Source organism: Pteropus medius, unplaced genomic scaffold (assembly GCF_902729225.1).
Source record: "Pteropus medius unplaced genomic scaffold, Ma_sr-lr_union100, whole genome shotgun sequence".
Lineage (NCBI taxonomy): Eukaryota > Metazoa > Chordata > Mammalia > Chiroptera > Pteropodidae > Pteropus > Pteropus medius.
Genome location: NW_024341894.1, coordinates 3,081,835 through 3,105,205, shown reverse-complemented (window position 1 = coordinate 3,105,205; position 23,371 = coordinate 3,081,835). Strand labels below are relative to the sequence as shown.

At 47.9% G+C, this 23,371-nt stretch overlaps 1 protein-coding gene and 1 long non-coding RNA gene across 4 annotated transcripts in view; one reads left to right on the top strand and one right to left on the bottom strand.

Annotated features, from left to right (window-relative positions):
• LOC120597441 (uncharacterized) overlaps positions 1 to 13,717 on the top strand; it is a 38,429-nt gene extending 24,712 nt beyond the window's left edge. For both annotated transcript variants that reach the window (XR_005651378.1, XR_005651377.1), the window contains exons 3-4: positions 12,249 to 12,367; positions 12,685 to 13,717. This is a non-coding gene — a long non-coding RNA (uncharacterized LOC120597441). The remainder of the gene's footprint in view (positions 1 to 12,248; positions 12,368 to 12,684) is intronic.
• The window catches only part of GABBR2 (gamma-aminobutyric acid type B receptor subunit 2), a 331,972-nt gene that overhangs the window by 14,518 nt on the left and 294,083 nt on the right, over positions 1 to 23,371 (bottom strand). For both annotated transcript variants that reach the window (XM_039856048.1, XM_039856049.1), the window contains exons 14-15: positions 4,696 to 4,806; positions 184 to 408 (exon numbers count right to left, since the gene is read on the bottom strand). In XM_039856048.1, the coding sequence (XP_039711982.1) occupies positions 184 to 408; positions 4,696 to 4,806 (336 nt within the window). The remainder of the gene's footprint in view (positions 1 to 183; positions 409 to 4,695; positions 4,807 to 23,371) is intronic.

The following is a 23,371-nucleotide window of genomic DNA, read 5'->3' as shown; positions in this document are numbered from 1 at the left end:
AAAAATGTGGTTTTCCCTTTTGTTTGCATTTTCTAAACTTTCTGTGACGTGAATTGTGTTCATCATAAAAAAAAGATGCATAAAATTTAGAAAGTAGAGGACTCTCGGCAATCCCCTGTGACAGAGTCAGAAGCCAGAGGCCAGGGTGGTGAGGATAGGGACTCGTCAGCCCCTGCCCCGTACCTTTGGCACAAACACCAGGCAGAGGGTGATGGTGCTGCAGAAGATGATGACGAGGGCCACAATGCAGAACTGCACATTGGGCTGGTCCCGCGTCAGGAAGGAGACGGCGGCCCCGATGATGCACATGATCCCCACGTTGTAGACGCTCATCCCGATGTACTTGCTGTCGTTGAGTGCAGGGATGCTGACATTGCGGGTCTCCCAAGCTAAGAAGCAACCGAACAACTGAAATGGTGAACAGAAAGGGGAGATGGTCATTACCAACTGGTGGCACAAGCTCTCTGCCCTGAGAAGCGACTGAACTGAGGGTTAGTCAGGAAGTGGGGACTGGAGGGAGGGAGGCTGGGGCTTTGCTGTCGGCCAGGTCTTCTTATTGTCACCATCTGTCTCATGGCCTTGGGTTGAGTCTGGGGGTGCAACAGCTGCCTGGTTTTCCTTTACCTCCACCCCTGGTTCACACGCAGGCCTACGGGAGGCCTTAGTGGGATGGAACTTCAGACATGATCTCAAACACCCTCCCTTATTCTATAAACGCTGAGGCCCAGAGAGAGGAAGGGGCTTGCCCAAGGCCACATAGCACTATGGTGGCAAAAGTGGACTGTGTCTCTAAAAGTTCAGCCTAGTCTTTTTTTCTATTAAACCAGGCAGAGCCCCTGTGTTTGGGATTTCTGTTACCCCCAATACACATAGCCACCAAGATCAGAGACTACATTTCTTAGCTGTCCTTGAAGCTAGGCATGGCATATGACTACCTTCCGGACAATGCCATAGAGCGTGTATAATAAGTCTGTTCAAGTTCTGGGAAGTGTCTTTAAAGGGAAAGGTGTTCCTTTTCCTCCTTCCTAATAGATGGAGTGGAATGGGATGGGTGGAGCTCGAGCAGCCATCTTAGGCCACACTGTGAAAGTGGCATGATGAAGATGGGGAGCCACAAGGTGAAAGAAGCTCAGGTGCTGGGAGGCCCCAAGCCTCCCCTAGATTGCTTACCCAAGAGGAAAATTAGCTATCTCCTTAGCCACTATTATTTTTGTAGGCTTTTTTGGTCACTTGCACCTCTACTTTTAGACAATACATCTCCCGACAGAATTGGACAGGGTAGAAGTCAAATGTGATCTGAAGCAGGGCACTGAGAGTCTAGCCTTGCTACAGCATCTAAGGGGAGGGCAGGTGGCAGAGGGAAGCACGGAAGGAGTGCAGGGCAGAAACGGTGGTGCGGTGGGTGGGAGGAAGAGCTGACCAAGACTGCTGACTGGTGCAGGGGCTTTGGTTGTGGTCTAGCACCTGTAGGAGGCCTTCCGACAAAGACTCCTTTTCCCTGTGACCTCATCACCGCAGCTCGGGGTATCCCACATCTGCAGGAGCCATTTAACATCACAGTGAGGGACTAAGTTTTGGGGTTTCATTTAGTTTGGCAGCGCAAGGCTGTGTGGTAGAAGGGTGGTTGGTACAAGGCTGGAGGATCTGTAATCTGCTCTGCTATCTACTGGCTGTGTGACTCTGGGCAATTCACTTCACCTCTCAGGGCCTCAATTTCAATATCTATGAAATGGGAAGGTAATTATCTCACGAGGTTTCTATCTGAATGAAATGAGAGGATGGATGCAAAAGCATTTTGTAAGTGGAGATGTCCTGCACAGAAATATATTAAAAGGTATTTTGCAATAGGTATTATTTTATACAATCATGATTGTTTTCCTCTCCTTTTCTTGGTGTGTTATCCTGCAGACTGATTTGTTTTGTAAAAATTCCTTTTAAAATGGGAAACCAGAAGCCCAGGAAGCAGATACCGAATGAGGGAAGGAAACCAACGGCTGGCTGTGGAAGCCTGCTCTGTTCTGGTTCCTTGAATGTGGCCCCTGGCAATCCCTCAAGGGCACTGGGCATGGCTGTCCATGTCCTACAGGGGAAGAAGCAGAGGCTCAGTGAGGTGAAGTGACCTGCCCGGGTCCCACAGCAGTGAGAGTCAGGTCTGGGTGGGTGCCAGGGCGTCCGCTCTCTGACATGTCTGCGTGCCTCGTCCTTGCCATACTGCCAGTGGGTCAGCAAACCGTGGTGAGAGTCTCTACCAGTCACAATACGTGGGCTAGTCTGGGGAACTTGGGACTGGCTGAAAAACTCTGAAGTGTCAGGAGGAAATAGAAAGTATAACTTGTTCTTAGGTCTTCCAGGAACAGAATGAAGGTTCATGGACATAAGTTACATTGAGGTTGATTTCAGCTGAGGATGAGGAAGAGCTTTCCTGAAAAGCAACCCATCTCTAGTGGGTTGAATGGTGGCCCTAAAAAAATATGTCCACGTCCTAATCCACAGAAATTTAGAACATGATCTTATTTAGAAAAAGAGTCTTAGAAGATAAAAAGAAGGATCTAGAGATAAGATCATACTGGATTATCTGGGTGAGCCCTAAATCAAATAACAAGAGTCCTTATAAGAGACACATGGAGGAGAGACCTGAAGAAAAGGCCATGAGACAGAGGTAGAGACTGGAATAATGCAGCCACGAGCCACGGAATGCCTGGAGCCATCAGATCCTGGGAGAGGCAAAGGAGCATTCTCTCCTAGAGCCTTCAGAGGGAACATAATCCTGCTTTCATTTCAGACTGGCCTCCAGAACTGTGAGAGAATAAATTTCTGTTATTTTAAGCCAACAGTTTGTGGTGATTTGTTATGGCAGCCACAGGAAACTAATATACCATCCATGGATAGCACAGGCTGCTTTGAAGGGGGTGAGCTCCCCATCACTAGAGGTGTGAAAGCAGTGAGTGAATGAATACTTGGGGGATGCTGAAACATCTGACTGCAGAGTGGGCCTATAAGGCTGTGCATATTCTTTCCAGTCCTGAGATTCTGTGGTTCCAGAGCAGGTGGGATTTTAGTCATAAACCCTAAGGGCCAGGAAGGCTGTGGACAGTCCTTTGAATATATTGGAATCAGTAAAACATTTGTGCTGTCACAGTTTTATTGACATGATTTGATTGATGGTATTAGCTTCATTGGAAGAGCAAGAGTTATCTCCAATAACTTTTGAAAGTAGGAGGAGAAGATAATGAATAGCTAGAACATTATAGATATATCCAGTTTAAAGAGTTAATCTGATTCACATAATCTAATTTCTCAGAGTCTCAGGATCAAGGACATGGAGGTGGGAGGGATACTAGAAAGAGTCTAGTTTCACTCTTTACTCAACAAGGGCTGGGGAAACTCAAGTCATGGGGTGCTGCACAATTCCTGTGACAGGGAGCTCATTTCTTTCCAGGGAACCCCATCACACCTGTGGACACTGCTGTGTTATATAACATCCTTCCTTACATGAACCTGAGAGCTGCCTTCTGGCAATTTTGATAGAACCACCGATGATGGTTCTATCCTCAGGTCTGAGCCACTTGTCTCTGATAGCCCCGGTGACCATGCCCTCAGAGTGTGTCCTTTTCCAAGTCCAGGACCTTTGGCCAATCTTCGAGGTCCTATTTCCACTCTGGGTATCTCTTGTGGACACCTCCAGGGTCATTGCTTTGTGGGGCTCAGATGGCAGCCCCGTAGTCCTCGAAGGACCTCTGTGGAAACCAGAAGAGAGTCTCAAGTAGTATGAGGTACGGGGCAATCCTAAGGTCGCTTAACACCTGCTCTTCTGGTGTGGCCCCCTTGAAGGACACAGGATCAATCACTAACAGTTGTCGGAAGCAGCAGCAGGTGAGGAAGCACTTGAGCAGTGCAAGAAAACCCAGTTTATCTGACTTTTGGAGAGGACTTCCTTTTCCGCTTCTAAGCTGAGGCCACACAGCTGCAGATGATGGCTTAACTTTCCTGTGAAAAGATCTGAGGAGGTTGTAGTAGCAGCTTCCTGTCACTGGAGGGATTTTAAGTGGAAGCACAGTTTTCACAGGATGTGGAGAGAAGATTCAAGGATCAGGGATAAGGTAAGATGGGGCTGACTTTTCAAGATCTGAGATAAGGTAAGATGGGGCTGACCTTTCAAGTCCTTTGTAACTTTGAAATTCCACGATTGTGTGAGGTGGGCTTGGTATATGATGAGTAGAGAGGAAGGAGGGCTGGGTTCTGAGACTGGAGGTTACTCAGTTGCCTTTGGCAAATCACTTAACCTCTCTGAGCCTTATTTTTCTCATCTATAAAATGGGGATGAGTCCATTCACTTCCCAAGAATTTAGAGGATCCAGTGAAATTCAGAATGTGAACATGCCCTAGACATCAACAGACTGCCATTCCAGGAGTGGTATAGTGGCAACTATGAGACACACGCAAAGATTTTTGACTCTGTCACTTATTAGCTGAGTGACCTTGGGCAAACAGAGCCTCAGCATCCTCATCAGTGAAATGGGGACATGATTTGTACTATCTCATAGGCTTGTTATGAGAAATGAGGTAACGTGGCAGACACCCAGCCTGGCATAGAGTAAGTCTGAGTCCTGGGGGCTCCATCTGTTTCTGTGTTGACGGAGAGAGCGCTAAGGCAGGGAAGCACGTCCCTTGCTCTGCCTCCTGCTCCGCACCTACCATGAGCAGCCCCTTGTAGGCATAGACGATGCCGAGCCAGATGGTCATGTGGGTGTTCTCGCAGTGCTCCAGGAGAGGGCGGATGGAGATGTCTCGTCCTGCTGGGTCCGGCTGTGCAAAGAGAAAACAGAAACCCAGGGATGGCACTGGGCACCCTTCCAGCATCTAGGTCCCTACCTGATGGCCATAACCAGTGCCACCAAGAGGCCTTTTGGACCCCACCTCTGTGTTCCCGTGGGCCTCAGGCCTCAACCAGCATTGACTGCCTTCTGTTTGTTGGTCATGATTCAGCCCTGAACTCTAGTTATCTGCCCTTCCAACTTGAGTCAGAGGTTCTCAAGATAGAGATTGGGTCACTTCTTTGTCCCTAGAACCTGGCACAAGACCTGGACCAGAGCATGCATCTGTACTGTTTGTTGAAAAAGTGAGGGTGAGAATGAAGCATGAAGTTAAGTTGGGAGGCCTTTAGGTGTGTCTGGGGTTAGTTTGGGTGGCTAGAGATACAGTATTTGTTGGCTGGGCCAAGCTTGGGGCCTACCAAGCCTTTTTAAGGAGTCCCTCTTGGCTACCACCCCCATTAAGGGAGCAGTAGAGGCAGCCATGTGATATATCACATGATGCATCCAGGGCCAGAGTTGATTGGATATGGGGTGGGCCCCTGACCCTAGGCAGCCAATCCAGAGGCTGGTCAGAGACCTCTGAGGTTTCCTAGTACAGAGTGCTCTGCTCAAAGATGGGGTGGGGGTGGGTAGAGAGGACCCTACCCAAGCTCAGGAATTAGAACTGAGAGACTCTGGGGGAGAATCAGGCAGGTGTTGGCAAGAGGAGAATGAAAAAATACATACTGTACATATATTTTTTCCTGAACCATTTGAGAGTAAGTTGCAGACATCCTGACCCTTTACTCTTAAATATCTAGCATGTATTTCCTAAGAACAAGAAGATTCTCTTACATAACCACACAGGCCAAATTCAGGAAAGTTAACACTGATACAGTATATTATCTGATATATTATCCACTTTCAAATTTCACCAATTGGACTAATAATGTCCTTTAAAGCAAATGTGGTTTTAAAGCAGGGTCCAATCTGGAACCATGTATTGCATTTACTTGTCATGTCTTTCATCTCCTTTAATCTCAGACAGTTTCTCCGCTGTGGTTGTTCGTGTCATTGATATTTCTGAAGTATCCAGTTTAGTTATTCTGTAGAATGTCCCTCAATTTGGGTTTGTCTGAATGTGTTTTCTTAATTAGTTTCAGGTTATATGTTCTTGGCAGGAATTCTACGTAAGTGATGTTTTGGCCTCCTCAATGCTTCACTTCAGGGGCACTTGATGGCATTTTGTCCCATTATTGGTGATGTTAACTGTGATCGTTTGGTTGAGATGATGTCTGCCAGATCTCTCCACTTCAAAGGCACCATTTCCCCCTTGTAATTAATAAATAATCTGTGGGAGATACTTTGAGACTGTGTGAGTATCCTGTTCCCCCACAACCATTAACTCAGTGGTTTCAGCATCCATTGATTCCTACCTGAGTCACATTACTTTGGTGGCTGCAAACTGGTGATTTTCTAACTCTATCATTCCATTTAAATACTTGGCATTCTACTGTAAATGAGATCTTCCCTTTCCTCTCATTTATTTACATATATTGGTATAGACGTGTGGGTTTCTTTTTAATTCAGTGTCTTATAATCTATTAATATAATTATTCATTTTGATGCTCAAATTTTTCCAGATTTGGCCAATGGAAAACTCCTTCATGCTGCCTTCTGTGTTTTTTCAATGTGTCCCTATAAATTTTTTGAGCACTTTCCCACTTCTTGGCACAAGACGTTCCAGGCTCTCCTTGTGCTTTTCTTGCCCCAGCCTTGGAATCAGCCATTTCTCCAGACTGTTCTTTTTAGTGAGAGTGGTCTATAGAAACCAAGATCTGGACACTAGTTGTACTCACTGTTTCTGGAGTATCATTACTTCTTGGCCCTTCCTTCCTTCCATCCATCCATCCATCCATCCACCCATCCATCCATCCATCCATCCATCCATGCATTTATCACCATTCTATCTCTATCTTCCCATCTAGCTATAGATATAAACTTCAACACCACAGGTTCTTGCTTGCCTTCCCCTATTCCAAATTTACATCTTCCCTCTCCCACAGTGAGATCTCTAGTTTCCAACAACATCAAAATATTCACTCATTTACTCAATCTTTTGTACAAAATAGTTTCAGAATTGCTATGTTCATGTACTACCAACAAATTTACTAAGTAAAGTTGAAGATTTCTTTTCAAATCTGTTTTCCTTTAGAACAGATCTCACTGAAGGTATCTCATCTGAGAACTATGTTTCAGGATGTTGTCCTGTTGATACCCAGAGTAAAGCCACATGCCTGAGGGGAAGGAGTGGGCACTTCCAGGGTCAATCACAAGGAAGAAGAGGCACTTTGATGGGATCCAGGGATATGGAAGGCAGACTTTAGGCAGGTGGGGGATGGAAACACTATTTCTTTTGGCCCTGCTCTCTAGGAATGGCCTTTGAGGCAGGCAATGGCCTGGGAACCTGTGAGTTGGGGAAAGATGGTGTTCCCACATGGAAGCGGGAGGAGCTGGGGGTGGTGGGGCCTGTGGCCTCAGGACATTTTGTAACCAGATCATCCAATTGCATGTCCTCTCAGACTTGATTTTCTTTTCATTATCTTAAGCCACAGAAAGACTTAGCTCAGTCTCTATAGTTCCATGCTCATTGAGTCCACACATAGACTGGGTGCTAGTGGGGAGAGGAAGGTTTCCTGAGGCCTCTGCAATGGTGGCAGTGGATACTAGTGAAAGACACCCCAGGGGAAGGTGATGTCCAGGAACCACAGTCAGAGTGGCCAGGGCTACAGGTCACCCCACCTCTCACTGCTACCCACCCAGGAGCTGGGCTAGCTTCTACTAAGGGTGATGGGAGTTTCCTGATGTCTTTTCATTGTTTAACTGAGGAGACTGAGAAAGGACTTGGTCCCAAGGTCAACAGTGACTTCGTAGCAGAATTTGGGTTTCTCTAATGTCTGACAACCAAGCAGACATCAGAATGCAGTAGCACAGGCCCATGATGGTCATGCATGAATAGCAAACCCATTAATGATGACCGTGTCTGTTGTTCTACAATGAAAGACAATAATTCATGGACTCCTAGATTCTCTGTGTAGAGGAAGAGTCTGTCATACACTCAAGTTCAATGTAATGAAAACTCTATTCACAGGAAGCTGACAATGGTTATCTGCCTCATATACCCCCGGCGACAGACAGCCCCTTCCATCCACTCTTGTTGAGATGGTTGCACAGTCTTTTATTGAACCAGAGCCTTTACCTCCTGTAGCTCCACCCATTGGTCCTTCCTCTGGGGCTCCCTCCCCAGAATAATCCCAAGCTCTCTGCTTGAGTCTGCACATCCTTCCTCAAGACGGGGAGAGTAGTACTGGAGGCACATCGCCTCTTCTCACCAGTCGGCCTGGTCCTTTACCCTGCTCCTGCTTACCACTGATCTGTAGCCTAGAATCAAGCTCAACACTCCAGCTGGTGCTGAGCGAGTCCGCCTGCGCCCCTGCTTCAGATCTTGGTTTTCTAAGTATCTACCTTGCACTGGTGATTCAGATGTTCCTTATGGTTGAATAATACTCATCAGGCAATTTTCACTGAACTGCTGCTAGATCTGTTTCCCCTCTTCTGCAGTTGACATTCCAGCCTGGTTACCTTTTACCTTGTTAGTAATCCCCCTTCTCATGTCCCCATCCTGGTCTGCTCTGACTTCTTTGAATCTGAAATCCTAATTCTTACATTTGGTCTTTCAGTCCATCATCCATCTCATTAAGCTTAAGCACAGCCTTGGCTGCAGAGCTGGGAGGAGAGCAGAAAACCAAGGGCCTACCCAGAGTTCAGAGAAGTCAGTGGTCCCCAAAGGTGGCAGAGATGCCTCTACCCCATCTCCTCAGGATACAGGAACTGATCCAGAAACAAGCCATAACTATCTCCTGGTCATGAGCATCACACTCATATAGCTCCAGGTCCGTGCACACTGGATACGGATCAGAATGACAGGGGTTGGGAGTGGTTTTAGGAGTGATGAGGTTCAGGTTCAGGCGAGGGGGTAGGGAGTCTGAATAAAGTCAAAAGACCCCTGTATTGAATCTCAAAGAAAACTGAGAGCCAGGCCTCATCTTGCCTATTTTTATCTGATCTGTCGTGTTCGTGCCTGGAACTGGAGTTCAGAGTGGTCTGAGCAGTTACACATGGGAAGAGATGCACCTGACCACGCAACAACATGGGGCGGGGAACGCGGCCACTACCTTAACACTTATTTAGAGTCCTTGTCATGCACCAAAATGCCACTAGAGGGCACCAAAGAACCGTGTGGAGAGTCCCACCAAGAGGCTGTGGCTCATCCTCTTCTGAGGACAGTTACTTCTGTGGCAAAGCCCTCAGCAGCATCCTGTGTTATTCTAAAAGGCACCCAATGGCCTTAAAAGAAGCCAGATTTCTAGGCACCATGGAGGATCCCCCTGCCCCCTTCTGGGGCAGTGGAGATGGGGTGCAGGGGTACTACTGAGAGGCTAGAGGGCCTAGGCTGTACCTGCCCACAGCACTCACCCTGCTCCCACTGTGGGACAGCCATGCAGCCAAGGGCCAGTGATTACAGGGCACTGACCTCTGCAGATGCCACGCTGGTACCTCACATAAGGGCCTGAGCCAGGACTTCAGGCCCACTTTCCCGCACAGCTGTGGACTGTAGCATCTCCACTGGCCCAAGAATGTTTCCCTTGCTCTGGATACTGGCCTATAAGATATTTCGACTTGCTTTTTTCTCTTTGTTATTTTTCTTGCTTACTTGCTGCTCACCTGAGCAATTACCTAAGTATCATTCATTTATTCATTCACTCATTCATTCAATACATAACTATCAAGCACTACCATTTGCCAGGTACTGTTTTGGGCATGGGGAATGCAGCAGTCACCGGGACTGACAGGAGCCCTATCTTCATGGGTCTTCCATTCGAGTAAGATCAGGATGATTCCCTGGGAGGCAGCCTCAGAGGGAGAGAGTGCATGGACCTCACCAAGAACAGCTGCCCTAAGAAAACCATAGGCTGCTTGTCATGCGTGATAATGATGTGCTAGTTGCTAAGCTGTGAGCTCTACACACGTCATCTTGTTGAAGCCTCATAAGAATCCAACAAGGCGTTGAATTCACTTTACAGGTGAGGAAACGGAGGCACAGAGAGGTTAAATGACTTGCCCCAAATGTCCAGCTAGGGTCGGAGCTGAAATTCAAACCCAGGTCTGACTCCCAGACCAGTGTTTTTCCTCTCTCATCGTGTGCTCTCTCCAACCTGCCTTGCCTCTCTCAAGCATTCTGCAAAATTCCAAAGAGACAGTGGGTATAAACCTGCTCTATAACCTGTGAGGTGCTGCTCGTGGGAGGAATGACTTAATTGCTAAACATTCAATAGAGGCCTCCCCTGAAGCCCCCAGAGCTCTGTGAAGGCTGTGCTTTGGTGCTGCAAGCCGAATTCAAGCTGATAAAATACTCTTCGTGCCTGAAGGGGTGCAGTGCCCAGCAGAGAGCCCACACCTGTCTGTGATGGCCAGAGGCTGCAAGTGCTCACACCTGACTCCTGGTCCAGCCGCTGCTCAGCAGGAGGCATGCAGAAGCTGCTGGGGGAAAGCCTCCCCATCTGTGCAGTGAAAGGAGAGCAGCTGGCCTGAGAGTCCCTCTGCATAATGCAGTTATTCACAATGTAGGTCAGTGGCCCCTGCCAACACCCTGCTTTGTCAGGCCACAAAAATGAACAGGCAGGGGGTCCGGGCATGGGTTGAGGCACGGAGGCCTGAAAGGTCAGAGGCCTTGGTCCTGTTAGTGACTTGCTGGGTGACTTTGGGCAAGTCCTTGCCCTTTTCTAGACCCCAGTTACCCATTCGCAGGGTGAGCCCATGGGTTAATTTATAGTATAGTTAATATGAGCCTGAATCATAGAGGGATGACTATAGTTGCACTACATTCACTCATTCAGAATCGACTCAATCAGTATTTCTCACGTGCCTACTGTGTGCCGTGCACTGTGCTCTATGCTGGGGCCCAGGAGTATAGGACTGACGCGATGCTTGCCTTCCTGGAGTGTGCATTCTAGCGGAGGGCACAGGAGGTTGACGAATCACACGGCACAGCTATGAGTTAGGGCGATGAGATGAATTCCTAAAGGGAGGTACAAGGTATTTTGAGGGGTGCCTCCAGGGGAACTTCAGATCAGGTAGTCTGAGAAGGCTCTTCTGAATTGGTGACGTTTAGCCTGAAACCTGAATGATGAGAAAGACCGGCTATTTGAAAACCTAAGGGGAAAGCCTTCCTAGGAGAGGGAACGGCAAGGGAGAAGAACCTGAAATGGCAAAGACTTTGGCATATTTTAGGAAGCAAAAGGAGGCCAGTGTGGCTGGAGTGCAATAAGTGAGGGGCTAGCACACACACCACGTGGGGAGCTTGTAAACAGGCAGATCAGGGCAGCAGATCTGGAAGCTGCAGTTCTAACGTGCTCCTAGGTGATGCTGATGCTACTGGTCCAGGGACCGCCCTTTGGGCAGCAAGGTGTTAAAGGTTCTTAAACAACAGTGTGACATTTGGTCCTCAGCTTAGCAGATCTTTGGTTAAGAATGAAGATGCCTTTGTCACTCACACACCTCTGACACAAAGTGACAGCTTAGCACAAGGGCAGACTTGATATTGCTTGTCTGTGTGTTCTGACCTTGGACCAGACCCTGGCAGTACTGTGTCTGTATGTCCTGCATGGGAATGGCCAGGGCAGTGAGGGCTGGGCAGGGATTTGATCCAGGCAGGGAGGGTGGGGAGCCTGGGTAGAGCATGAAGGGGGCCATGGGCTTCTGCTGTGATCACGGGGCTCTTGGCTCCAGTCCCATCGACTTCTTATGCTGCCACTGCTTGCTTGGGTGGCTCAGGTTCTCAAGCCCCACCTGGCCAATGCTTCTTTAAAGGAGGGGGTGCCATCTGCCTTCTGACCAGTTCCCAGAAGCTGGCTCTCAGAACTTTCTCCCTGGACTATTCCTTTTTTGTTAAAATTTCAAATTAAATTTTTGAAATATATAGCAAAATGGGTAGGTTAGTATATGTGTGTATAGAAATGGGAGTCTGAGTGTACATGGTGGGGAGGGGGAAGATGTCTGACTTTCAGGCTGCATTTCAAATTCTTGAGATGTTTCTCTGTTCCTGGGCAGGTGAGTTGACACCGCCTCTTTTCGGGGAGGTCCGTGTGTAGGAGTCCCATCAAGGAAACGGGCAGGGAGGGGAAAGGGCACTTGGTTCAGATCCCAAGTCCATCGCTTGCCAGCTGTGTGACTTTGAACACATCTCTAAGCCTTTCTGGGCATTTGGCTTCCTCGTCTGCAACTTCCCAGCGCTGGCAAGACGATCAAAGGAGGGAACCGGTGTGTTTAGCAGCCTTTAGAGACTGGAAAGCCTGCTCCTTATGAGTAAACCTTCATCATTATCTCCAACTGCAGAGTCACTGAGCGCTGGAGCCGGGAGGAACCTTCCAGATCCCTCCGGGGCTGGGCTGCTTATCTCAACAGCAGCAGCCCCACATCTCTGAGGCAGCAAAGCTAGGAGCTGTCGTTTCAAGGTAAGATTTTTTTTTAGAATGTTTGATTGCGAGTTTGGGTGAATGTTTTCAGAATCCCAGATCGGGAAGGGACCTGTGAGATCACCCGCCAGGGTTTCCCAACGTGGGCACTTCCGGCATTGTTTTCTTTGGGAGGGGTGCAGTTCTTTGTTGTGAAGGACTGTCCTGTTCAGTGCAGGACACTGAGAACCCCTGGCACCTGGGCACTAACTACCAGAAATGTTCTTTATTCACTGTGACAGCCCAAATCTCCCTCCCCCGACTTCCCATTTCCAGATACTAAGAGGATTATGCACTAGTCCAATTCCTTTTTACAGATGGAGAAACTGAGGACAAGAGAAGGACTCATAACAAGTGAGTGACTGAGTGGAGACTGAGAAGCAGGCGTCCTGACCTGTTCCCATGCCCTGGGCCATGCTGTGGATTGGCACAGTCGGGGCTGGCCTTGTGGGCGGCTCACCAGTCAACATTTATCAGGACTTACAGTTCACGGGGGCTGGGCACTGACACGTCAGCCCCCTAGAGCTGGATGAGGGCAGACCTCTGATTTTTGGACTTATCCAGTCTGCTGGTGCTGTGTACCCTTGCTCAAGTACACCTAAGGCGGCTTCTGGATCAGCAGGCACAGGGCCCAGAGCCACTTGCCTGATGCCTGCTGGCTACACCCTCACAGAGTTCTGCTTTTTGGAGGGGAGATGAGGTGGGAGAGGTGGCAGGGCCCTAGCTGAAGAGGACAAGGAGCACAGGCACAGCATTAGGATGCCAGTGGGCCAGCGGGACCTCTGCCCGGTCCTGTTCAGAGAGGCATCCTGCGTTTGACCTTGGAATCTAATGAGAAATTCTGTGGTCGTATAAGGGTCATAGCTGGGCTGGGATCGTCTTGGGGAAGTTAAGGGCTGACAAGTGAGTACAGGTCTAACATTTCTAGCCCTTTGCAGCTCACAAATGCGTTTGCACTAGGATCTGTTTTTGTCTCTTCGATTTTGACCTCAGGGCAGTCTGGTGAAGGAGCCAGGCATTTTATACCCACGTTGCAGGTGAAGAAACAGGCTCAGAGAGGACAAGAGACTTGCTTAAGGTGACACGGCAAGGCAGAGGCAAAGTCAAGCCAGACCTCTTTCCTGCAAAGCAGGGGAAGCGCATGCATCTCAAATTTTGTCATTCCCTGCAGTCTGGCTCTGTTACCAGCCCTGCGGGGGAGGCCTTCGGAGGCGTCCCTGTTCTCCTCTGCCCGTGTCTGGGGCCCCTGGGGCAAGCCTGGAGCAGGAAGAGCTCACTGGTATTGCTGCCAAATCCAAAGCCAAGAGGTGCTGGGTCATGGGGGCCTTCACGGGTACATTGTAAACGGGCAATGGCACTGCTGCTTCCTGGGCATTGGCTTTGTGGTCTGCAGCATCTGATCAGCAAGAGGGGTGTGGCATCATGCATTTTTTTCAGAGCCTGACATTGCTGGGTCATGACAGACCAGTGCCCAAACACATACTTCCCCAGATGAACTGATGACCAAGCAACTGGAGAGAGGCGGGTCGCTCAGCACATCCTCAAGAGAGAGAGGGTCACCAAGGATGGTTGGGTACCGGGAGCGGGCGGGGAATGGGTGGCGGGTGGAGAGTCTTCTCTTGGCTCTAGAGCAGAGAGAAACTTGTGGCCCTTGGTGGGTGTGGGTTGTAGATATATTTTACTTGACCTACATGGTGTTTAAAAGTTTTAGACTTCAGAGTCAGTATTTAAAATACAGATGATTTTGCTTGAATACCGAGATTTCTGGCTTCTTTTGGAAATGGAAGACTGGGCGGCACAGGGTCTGCCTCATGAACTGGACACTTCTGCCACCGTCCCAGATCTGGGCTGCCTGTTCAGCATGTCTCCAGTCCTTGTTCTAGAGTCAAGCGAATGCTTAGAAGAGCTTTTAATTCTAAGGACATTTCTGAAGTGTAACAAATGTTCTTTCTCGAGTTGGTAAAAGAACTGGGGAGAGACTAAGCAATGACTGAGAACAGTTGATGTGACTGAGGAAGGCACTGAGTTGTACGTCAGTGTTGGAGAGGATGCAGCTAGATGAGCATTCCCTTCTGGGAGAGCCACAACTTTGGGGCAAAACATCACTCTGGAAGGGAAATGCCACGGGCACCAAGTATTCCAAAACCACTGTGGGAGCCAGGAAAGGGAGGAAGGAGGAGAGAATCAAAAGGCGAGGTAGAAGAGAAGACAGGCAGGAAGAAGGAGGGAAGCTGGTTGGGCCACTGGTTCCTGCCCCACGGACTTCCACACCTTCTGGAAGTTCTGCTAAAACTCAGGAAAAGCTTGATGGGCAAGAGGGGAATGCTGGTGAACCTGGACAGGGCCTGAGAGTTGCCCTGGGTACTGTGGGTGGAAGAGAGACAATATCTGTGAACCAGGGGCAGTTGGACACCAGTGGGGCTGAAGAGAAGGGAAACTGTGTCTACAAAAAGGCCTAGGAAAGATCCAAAATCTAGCAGGCTCAGGACATCTCCAGGCCTCCCCATCTTGGGGGTTTGAGGTAATTCTTTCTGGATCTCAAGGCCTATAAAGCCCCAGCTGATATTGAGATGTGTCTATGGGCTAACTATTCACATGGTCACCCGAGTTTTGTAGAAACAGAGTTATTGATAGAAGTTTCTGCTGATCAATCTTGGGCAAGCAAGCCCCTTCCCCTCTGAGGTCCCTCGAATGCCAACACTAGGTGATTCTCTGGTGGCAACAACAGAAAAGAAGCAGATGACCCCCAGGCTCAGCTGCCTGGAGTCTGGTTTGCACCCACCCACCCTCAATAGGACGAGGATGCCCAGCCCTCATGCCCCGACTTGGCCGGGCAGAAGTCTGCAGGAGTGTGTTTCCCAGGGCACACGTGGGAGCCACTGTGGCCAAACCACCTCTAAGCTGAGAGCAGAAGCACGCTTCCTTCGTGCAGCCCTGGGACCAGCCTGACCTGCACACAGCTGGCTGCTTGGACAGCAGGCAGGGGCAAGAGGGCCATATGGTGAGACTCCGGGGGCCCTGACCCAGGCGGGTAGGGGAGTGAATAGAACAATGAAAGGAGAGTAGAGAGACACAAAGGGGCTGAAGAAAAGGGAAAATGATGTCTCTCAGATGCAGACAGGGTACAGTAAAATTCTGAGATGTTGTAAATTAAATCCTGAGAATAAACAAAAACAATAGTTTAACACAGGACAGTCATTTGGTCCCTCTGCGACTGGACCCCACATGTCTATCCAGCCTCAACTCCCATTGCCAACCTCATGTGGCCGGGACCCTCCCCTCCCCTCCTGGTCCTTTACTGAGCTGCGTTCTGGTCCTGGGATGTCCTTTCTTACACCGCACCCATTCCTCCATCTTTTAAATCTTCCCGGGCCCTCTCACCCTTCCCTCCGAGGCCACTGTGCTTCCCGCCTCTCTCTCTGGGGAGGACCGCTGCCTCCTGTTGGAGATCTTTCGTTCCTCCTCCCTCACTGCCCCCACCATCCCCTTCACTCCCTGTTCTTCCTCCATCCCCCCAACGCTTACTGACTGCTCACTGTGTGCCAGATGCTGGGCTAAGCTACCCATTTAATCCAATCACCTAGTAACATGCTCAAGGCAACAGGCATTCAATGACAGAACCTAACTCCCCAAACCTTGGCTTTAAACCACAAATCTAGAACTACCCAGCCTTTGAACCTCCCAGCTCAGACCTCAAGGTAGTTGAGCTGGCCCTCCTTGGTCCTGGCCTGGGCATTCCCATGCCATGTCTCTTGTCACCCTCTCACGAGGTCTGCTGCTCCGCACACGGCCTGGCTGGTGGTTCACGGAGACTCCCTGCTGTCAAGTCCAAGCCCAGCTTGGTGTGAAATGGGAGGTGACAGAACTAGGGTGCAAAGATGCTCGAAATCAGGAAGCTGGAGCGTGTGGAATCCTGGACAGAGCTACTATGCTCCGTTATTGCTGTGCACGTGCACTCAATTTTATGGTTTTTAATGTTATTAGATCTGCCTAATACTCCTAGGAGTTTAGTGGGGCCATCAGTCTCATTGCCATTTTGTATAGAGAACACTGAGCCCAGGAACAAGCTGTAGCTCTCCCAGGGGTGCACAGCAAGAAACCCGAGGACCTGGAGCTTGAGCCCGGTGTCCTTACTCCTAGCCCAGGGCCCTCTCCCTTGTTTGTGCTCTCCCCTGGAACTCTCGCTCATTCTGGGAGTCCCAGCTCACCACGAAGAAAGGAAGCTGGCTGCCTGGATGAGCCTCAAGTACTCTCTCTCTCTCTTGCATTCTTTGCTGTACCTCAGATTTTAGTTTGCCCTCTGCTAAAAGGCAGGAGGGTGACACCGCAGTGACCTGGTGTAATGGACAGCTGCTGGCCTTGCCTCTGGACAAGGGCTCTGCCGGAGATCTGTCATGTGCTCACTCTGAGCCCTAGGTTCTCCTCTGAGGAAAGATGGAGTCACCTGCTTTGAGGGTTGTTCTGAGCATCGAGCAAGAGCCCGGAAAACAAAAGACTACACAGCCCAGACATAAACGTGCCCGTGGTAACGCGTGTGAGAACAATGCATCCATTTCATTTGCCTGTTGTCATTCCGGGAGGCAAGCGGGTTGGGAGCCCCAAAAGTGCAGTGTTGCAAAGATTGTTCCAAAATAGGATACTGTAATTGGTGCTGCCACTGTTGGCTGTGCGTGGGAGTCCCTGGGCAGCCACGGGCCCTGGGAGAGTGTGCATGTCCCCTTCTTCACTCTGCAGTGGGGCTCATTTTTCTGGGTCAGTTTCCTTCTGCCCTGACAGTGCTTTCTCCTCTGCACCAATGACGGAGTTTACGGTGTGGACATGATGCTCCAATTCATTATAACTTTGAAGCTGTTCTCAACTCATCTCACCCACACCCATTAGTAATACATATGCACACATACATATATGTGTGTATATGTATACATATGTGTTCTGAGGTTATATTACTAAACTATTCTATTTAGTACAATCATACAATTTTTGGGCTTGAAGAGACTCAAGTATCTTCTTTCATTTCTCTCCTTAGTGTGCCGTCCCTGCCAAGAGCTTGTCTAACTTTTCTATGCTCACCCTTGTTGATGAGACACTCACTACCTCCTAATGAAGCCCAGTTAATTTTGGAATAGGCCAGAGTAAAATGTGAACATTCTTTCTCATCCTAAACTGAAATCTGTAGCTCCAGAACTTCCCCAACGGATCCCGAGCTCTGCCTTCTGTGGCCCTGCAGGTCATGGCTCCTCCCTTGGCCCCAGGACAGTCCCTCTGAAGCTTAGGGACAGTGATTGTGTCTGTCAGAGCCTGCTCTTTGCTGGGCTATCAACCCTTCCTACATGGCATAGGTTCCTACTCTTTCCCCATTCTGGTCACACTTCATCTTGTCACTATGTCCATAGGGCTTGGGGCCTGTATGGGAACACAAGTCTCCAAGGGGATCTGAGTAGAATGACAATGTTGTCCCTTCCCCTTGCCTAGAGCCCTATTCACCTGGGGCTGTTCTCTGAGTTTGCAGTTAGTTAATTTACAGCTAAACCACACCATGGAGCTTGGCCCACCACATTGTCATTGTCCACATTTAAGGGAATATTGGTGCTTGGGACACACACACACACACACCACACACACACACACACACACATATACACACACACATACACACCCATCTGGTGTTCCTAAATTAAGAACCATATATCATGTGATGCAGAACCCCTGAGCGTTCTCTCTGCTGTCCAGGAGAAATGCCTTGGTGGCCTCCTCGTCATCCCTCATGACACTTCAGGGTCTCTTTTTCCATGCAGGATTGCCATCTGGTGTGAAATTTCAAAGATAGGCCACCAAAGGCTACTGGTAGGTGGCCTTAATGATCTCACCCTCGCCTCCTCTCCCTCCCCCCAAAAATTAAAAACACCCAAATGAGAGGAGGGGAGTGGGCAATCCAGAAACAAGAGGGATTGGGGAAATATGAACAGGAATGTAGAATGTAGATTTAAGGAGAGTTGAAGTTGCGTGTTTTTCCTGTGAACCAAAGACATTTTACACAGCAAAAAGTAAGCATAGAACTGCCTCTAATGTTAACTTAGCATTTTTCATATATATAATCACATGCACCCCATAGCAATCCCATGTAAGGTAGAATAGGAAGTATCAGCCCTATTTTACAGACAAGGAAACTGAGGCTCAGAGAGGTTCGGTGGACTGACCAAAGGTAATGAAGGAGTGGCAGAGGCTGGCATTCCCCCGACATCCCATCTGCTCACCCACAGTTCTCAGCCCCTTTACAGTTAAGGAGGTAGATCACATGACTAATTCTGGCCAATGGGCTGTGGGAGGAAGTAAAATTCGACTTAAGCTTTGTGGGCTTAAGTCTAGAAGAGCTATCCTAAGATATACGAGCTGCCTCTTGTTGGGGTCCAGATCACTGAGCTGCCTCATGGAAGATGGTTCCCCTGGAGAGTACTTGGATTCACGGGTAGACTTCGTATGACAGAGAAATAGACCTTTAATGCATTTCGCTACTGAGATTAAGGGGTTCTTTATTACCGCAGCCTAGCCCAGCTTATTCTGACTAATGCAGAAAGGCAGTTACATTTGTTTTTATGTTATCACTTGTCAGGCACTGTGGCAAGGACTTTGCACATGTCACCTCATGCGATACTTGAAGCTGTGAGAAAAGGATTATTCTTTCCCTTTACTGTGCGGGAAAATGGAGACAGAGAGAAGTGAAGCCACTTGCCTAGGGTCACAGAGCCACTGGAGTGTGGACCTGGGATCTGAATCTGGGTCTATCTGATTGGAAAGCCTCGATGAACTCTGGTGATTTGCAGAAACAGATGGCTATTGTGTTCCAACACCCCGATGGGCTAAACGCTTCCTTTGAAGATGGAAGATTGCACAGATTGCTTTTCTCATTCAGATTTTATGCCTGAGTAAAATCCTTGTGCTCTGATTTATTATAGCAACACTGATTTTCCAATTTTAAGACAACAATGCAGCTTGAAATAAAATAGGAAGAAAACACTGAAACATTTGAAATCTTGGTTTAGATCCTTATCACATCTTGCTTGAACTGTTCAGGGCCCGCCTCGTTTTCCCCTTCTGCCTCCGGTCTCCTCCTTTTGGATCTCCTCCCAGAGTCACCTGTCTAAAACGAAGTCTAAGCACCCTCCCTCCTGCGCAAACCCCACCGAGGCTCCTTGTCCCCTCCAGCAGTACTTCCTAAATGATAGTACTCAGAACATGTCAACGTCAACATGCAGTCATGAAAAAGAAGTCCATGGCCAAGGAAGTTTTGGAAAGGGTAATACATTGTTTTTATTATTAAAAGTTAAAATTTTTAGTTAAAATATTAAACTGCAGGACTTTTTTAGAGATTTAACATTTAAAGCCCATTGTACATTTCTCAGAGGCAGATACGTAGCTTCTTGGATTTCTTAAACCCTTGGATTATGGAATCTCCCCATTCCTTTTATTTCGGGACAGCTAATGAGATTAATATTCTATGTCATATACTTTTGGAGGATGTTGGAGTTTAGGATAAAGGCTGAAATTCTCAGCTTAATATTCAAGTTCTACTGGGAACTGGACCCAGGTCACCCTCCATTCTCATCTCGTAAGCCCTTGTCTCTGTCTACCCCAGGGTCTGACTTCTCCCTCTCCTCCCCCTGGACATCTTCCTGTTCATCCTATCACTCAGTGCTAAGTTGTGGAGTTCTCTGAGCTGTGACCTAGAGAGAAAACAAGGGTTGAGGAACAATGTCAGAAACTTAACACAAAGCAACCTCTATTTGGGAGAATGTTAAAAACACTCTATTAGTGACGTGGCTGAGATGAAAAAGGGAATGATGATTGCGCGACTAATTGAAAGCCATATGTTTACCAAGGCTCAAAGAATCCCTTTTAGAAACGGAAACTGGGCCTGCGTATGCCAATGAACAAGGCAAAATGGGTGCACATTGGAAACAAAAAGCACCAAGATATGCTGGGCAGAACCAAAGATATCAACGTAATTAATAAAGTAATTAACATGCACAGGAAACGCAAAAGCTGCCAGGAGGTTGATAAGAGAGGGTTATTAAAAAAGAATGAGCAGTGTAGCAGAGAAGTGAAATGAAGTTTTGCATTTCTTTTTTTATCACAGACCCCCAAAATACTCTATGAGTAATAAACAGGCCTTGACTTACTGCAAAAACACCAATGAGGCCAGGGCCAGAATGTGCCGTTGACCCTCTCCCTAGCAAAACAAACAGGTTGAGCAATCGATCAGCCAGCCAGTCACTGAAAATATGGGGTGGTGCTTAGTCTAGGACTGGAGACCCACACCCAGTGGTATGGTCGATGACAAGGTGGTTGAAGATGCCAGCCCTGGGGATCAGACCGCCTGAGCTCTAGTCTCAACTCTGCCACTTCCAAATAATGGGACCTACAATATCTATTTAACCTTGTTGTTGCCACCTGTAAAGCGGGCCCAAACATAGTACCTCCTCATAGGATTGAGGCTGAATGGACTGATACCTATAAAGCCCCTAGACCAATGCCTGGCCTGAGTGAACGGCTCGGACAGGGTCAGCTGTTATTATCAGCACCTTCCGCATGGCAATTTACCCACGAAAAAGCTCCCTGATAACATGTAAGTTCAAAACATGTTTCGAAGGATTCATTAAGAAAGGCAGACCATACTCGTGTTCCCTCATGTCGTTTTCCTGTGTCTGCTTCCCGGGGCCTTCAGAGGAAGGTGGAAACAGGCTTCCAAAGACCGGTTTAAACTGGTAGCTCATCCTCAGTCATCTTTCTGGTCTCAGATTTCAGGTAAGTCTGTGCCTCGATTTCCCCCTGAGAGAGATGAGGAGGTCTGTCTAGGTGATTTCTTAGGTCATTTCAAGCTCTGGAATTCTGATTCCACACTGGGTGCACAGACAAGTGATTAGGAGAGCAAAAATGACCCTCCTTGGAGGCTCCTTCTCCTTCTCCTGTTCCTCCTTGGCTGTCTTCCAGCTCTATTCCTGGCACCAAGGTCCTCCTGGGCCCTCAGCCTAGAAGCTGCAGTCGTAGGGCTGCTGTGCCTCCCTCATCAACACCTCCACTTGCTCTGAGCCCTGGGGCTTGGCCCTCTGCCCATCTCACCAACAGAACACCTTAGCCCTGCCCTTTGGGGCGCAAGCTCTCTGACCCTCATAGTACCACCTCCCCAACCTGTCTCTCCCTCAGAGACGTCTGTCTCCCAACTCCCACTTTTCTCCTTTTCTCAAATTTTGATGAAAACCTTTTTTTTCAAACACACAGAGAAGCTGAATAGTACAATGGACACTTGTGCATTCTCCTCCAGGAAGAGTCGACAATTGCTACCATTTTGCTATATCTGCTCTCTCTCAAAACACGCACGTGCACGCACGTGCACACACACACACACACACACCGCACACACACACACGCTTTCCCCAAAAACCATTTGAAAGTGAATTTCAGATTCTATGACACTTCAGCATGAATGAGTACATTGTCCTATATAACCACAGTATTATCATACCTAAAAAAGTAACAATAACTCTATAATATTATCTGATAACCACAATGAACTTTGGTAAAGGACTCATCATGTTGTTTGGCTACTGAAATTCCTTTAATGGTTCCCGCTGCCTCCAGGTTCAAGTGCAAGCTTCCTCGAGCCCTGAACCTATTTTCTAGCCACAAGCAACCAGATTCAGCTGATTCTTGATATTTTCTCCAGATATACACTACACTCTCCTGCTTAAAGATTTCATCCACCTGGAACGCCATCGCTTCCAATATCTTCTCCTTGAGGTTTTGCCTATCATTTAAACTTGGCCAAAATTCTGTGTTGTCCTAGGAAACTTCTAAGTCCTTTCTAGATGAAATGCATCTTTCTTTTCACATCTCTGTAACATGTGGGAAGCCAATGTGATGACCTATGTCATATATGGAGGAAGCCAGAGACAAAAAGCTTACAGAGAAATTAAACTTATCCCTGATCAAACTGTGCCTGAAGTCCACATTATCCCTGGACCGTTCCAGGATGCCAATACATTCTCTCTACTGTGTACTCCAGTTTGAATTACTTGCAGTCAAAAACATCCTAATGAATACTGTGGGGACTGGGGCTGACAGTCCTGTGAAGCAACAGTAGAAAAACATAACACATTATGAATCAGTTGCATCGGACATTTGCAGTTCCCTAAGAGCATTTTTTCCCGCTTCCTACCCTTGCTTTGGAATGTCCTTCACCTGGAATGCCCTTATGTACACTTTCCTGTCCTTTTTAAAAATTGAGATAAAATTCACGTAACAAAATTCACCATTTAAATCATTTAAACCATCAGTGGTTTTTAGTATATTTACAATGTTGTTCAACCATCACCGCTACCTAGTTCTATAAAATTTCATCATCCCCAAAAGAAACTTCATTCCTGTTAGCAGTCATCCCCCTGCCTCTGTCCCTAGCCCCTAATTTATTTCCTGTCTCTATGGGTTTGCCTATTCCGGCCTTTTCATGTAGATGAAATCATATAATACGTGGCCTTTTAGTGTTTGGCTTCTTTCACTGAGCAAATGTTTTCAAGGTCCATCCATGTTGTAGCATGTGTTGGACCTTCATTCCTCTTTATGGCTGAATAATATTGTATTGTCCAGATATACCACATTTTGTTTATCCATTCATCAGTTGATAGATCCTTCCACTTTTTTTGCTATTGTGAATAATGCTGCTGTGAGCATCCGCATACACATTTTCATTTCTCTTGAGTGTATACCTAGGAGTGGAATTGCTGGGTCATATGGTAACTCTGTTTAACTTTCTGAGGAACTTCCAGGCTGTTTCCCACAGCTCCTGTTTTAACTATCTAAATCCTACTGGTTCTTTCAAGACTTGGAGAGAAAAGTCCCCTCCCCACTTTTTTGTGAAATATTTCTCAAGGCAGAATGACTCGCCACCTCCTCTGTGATCCCCTAGGCTGGGGCTGAACTACTCCAGCACTTACCACCTGCACTGACATT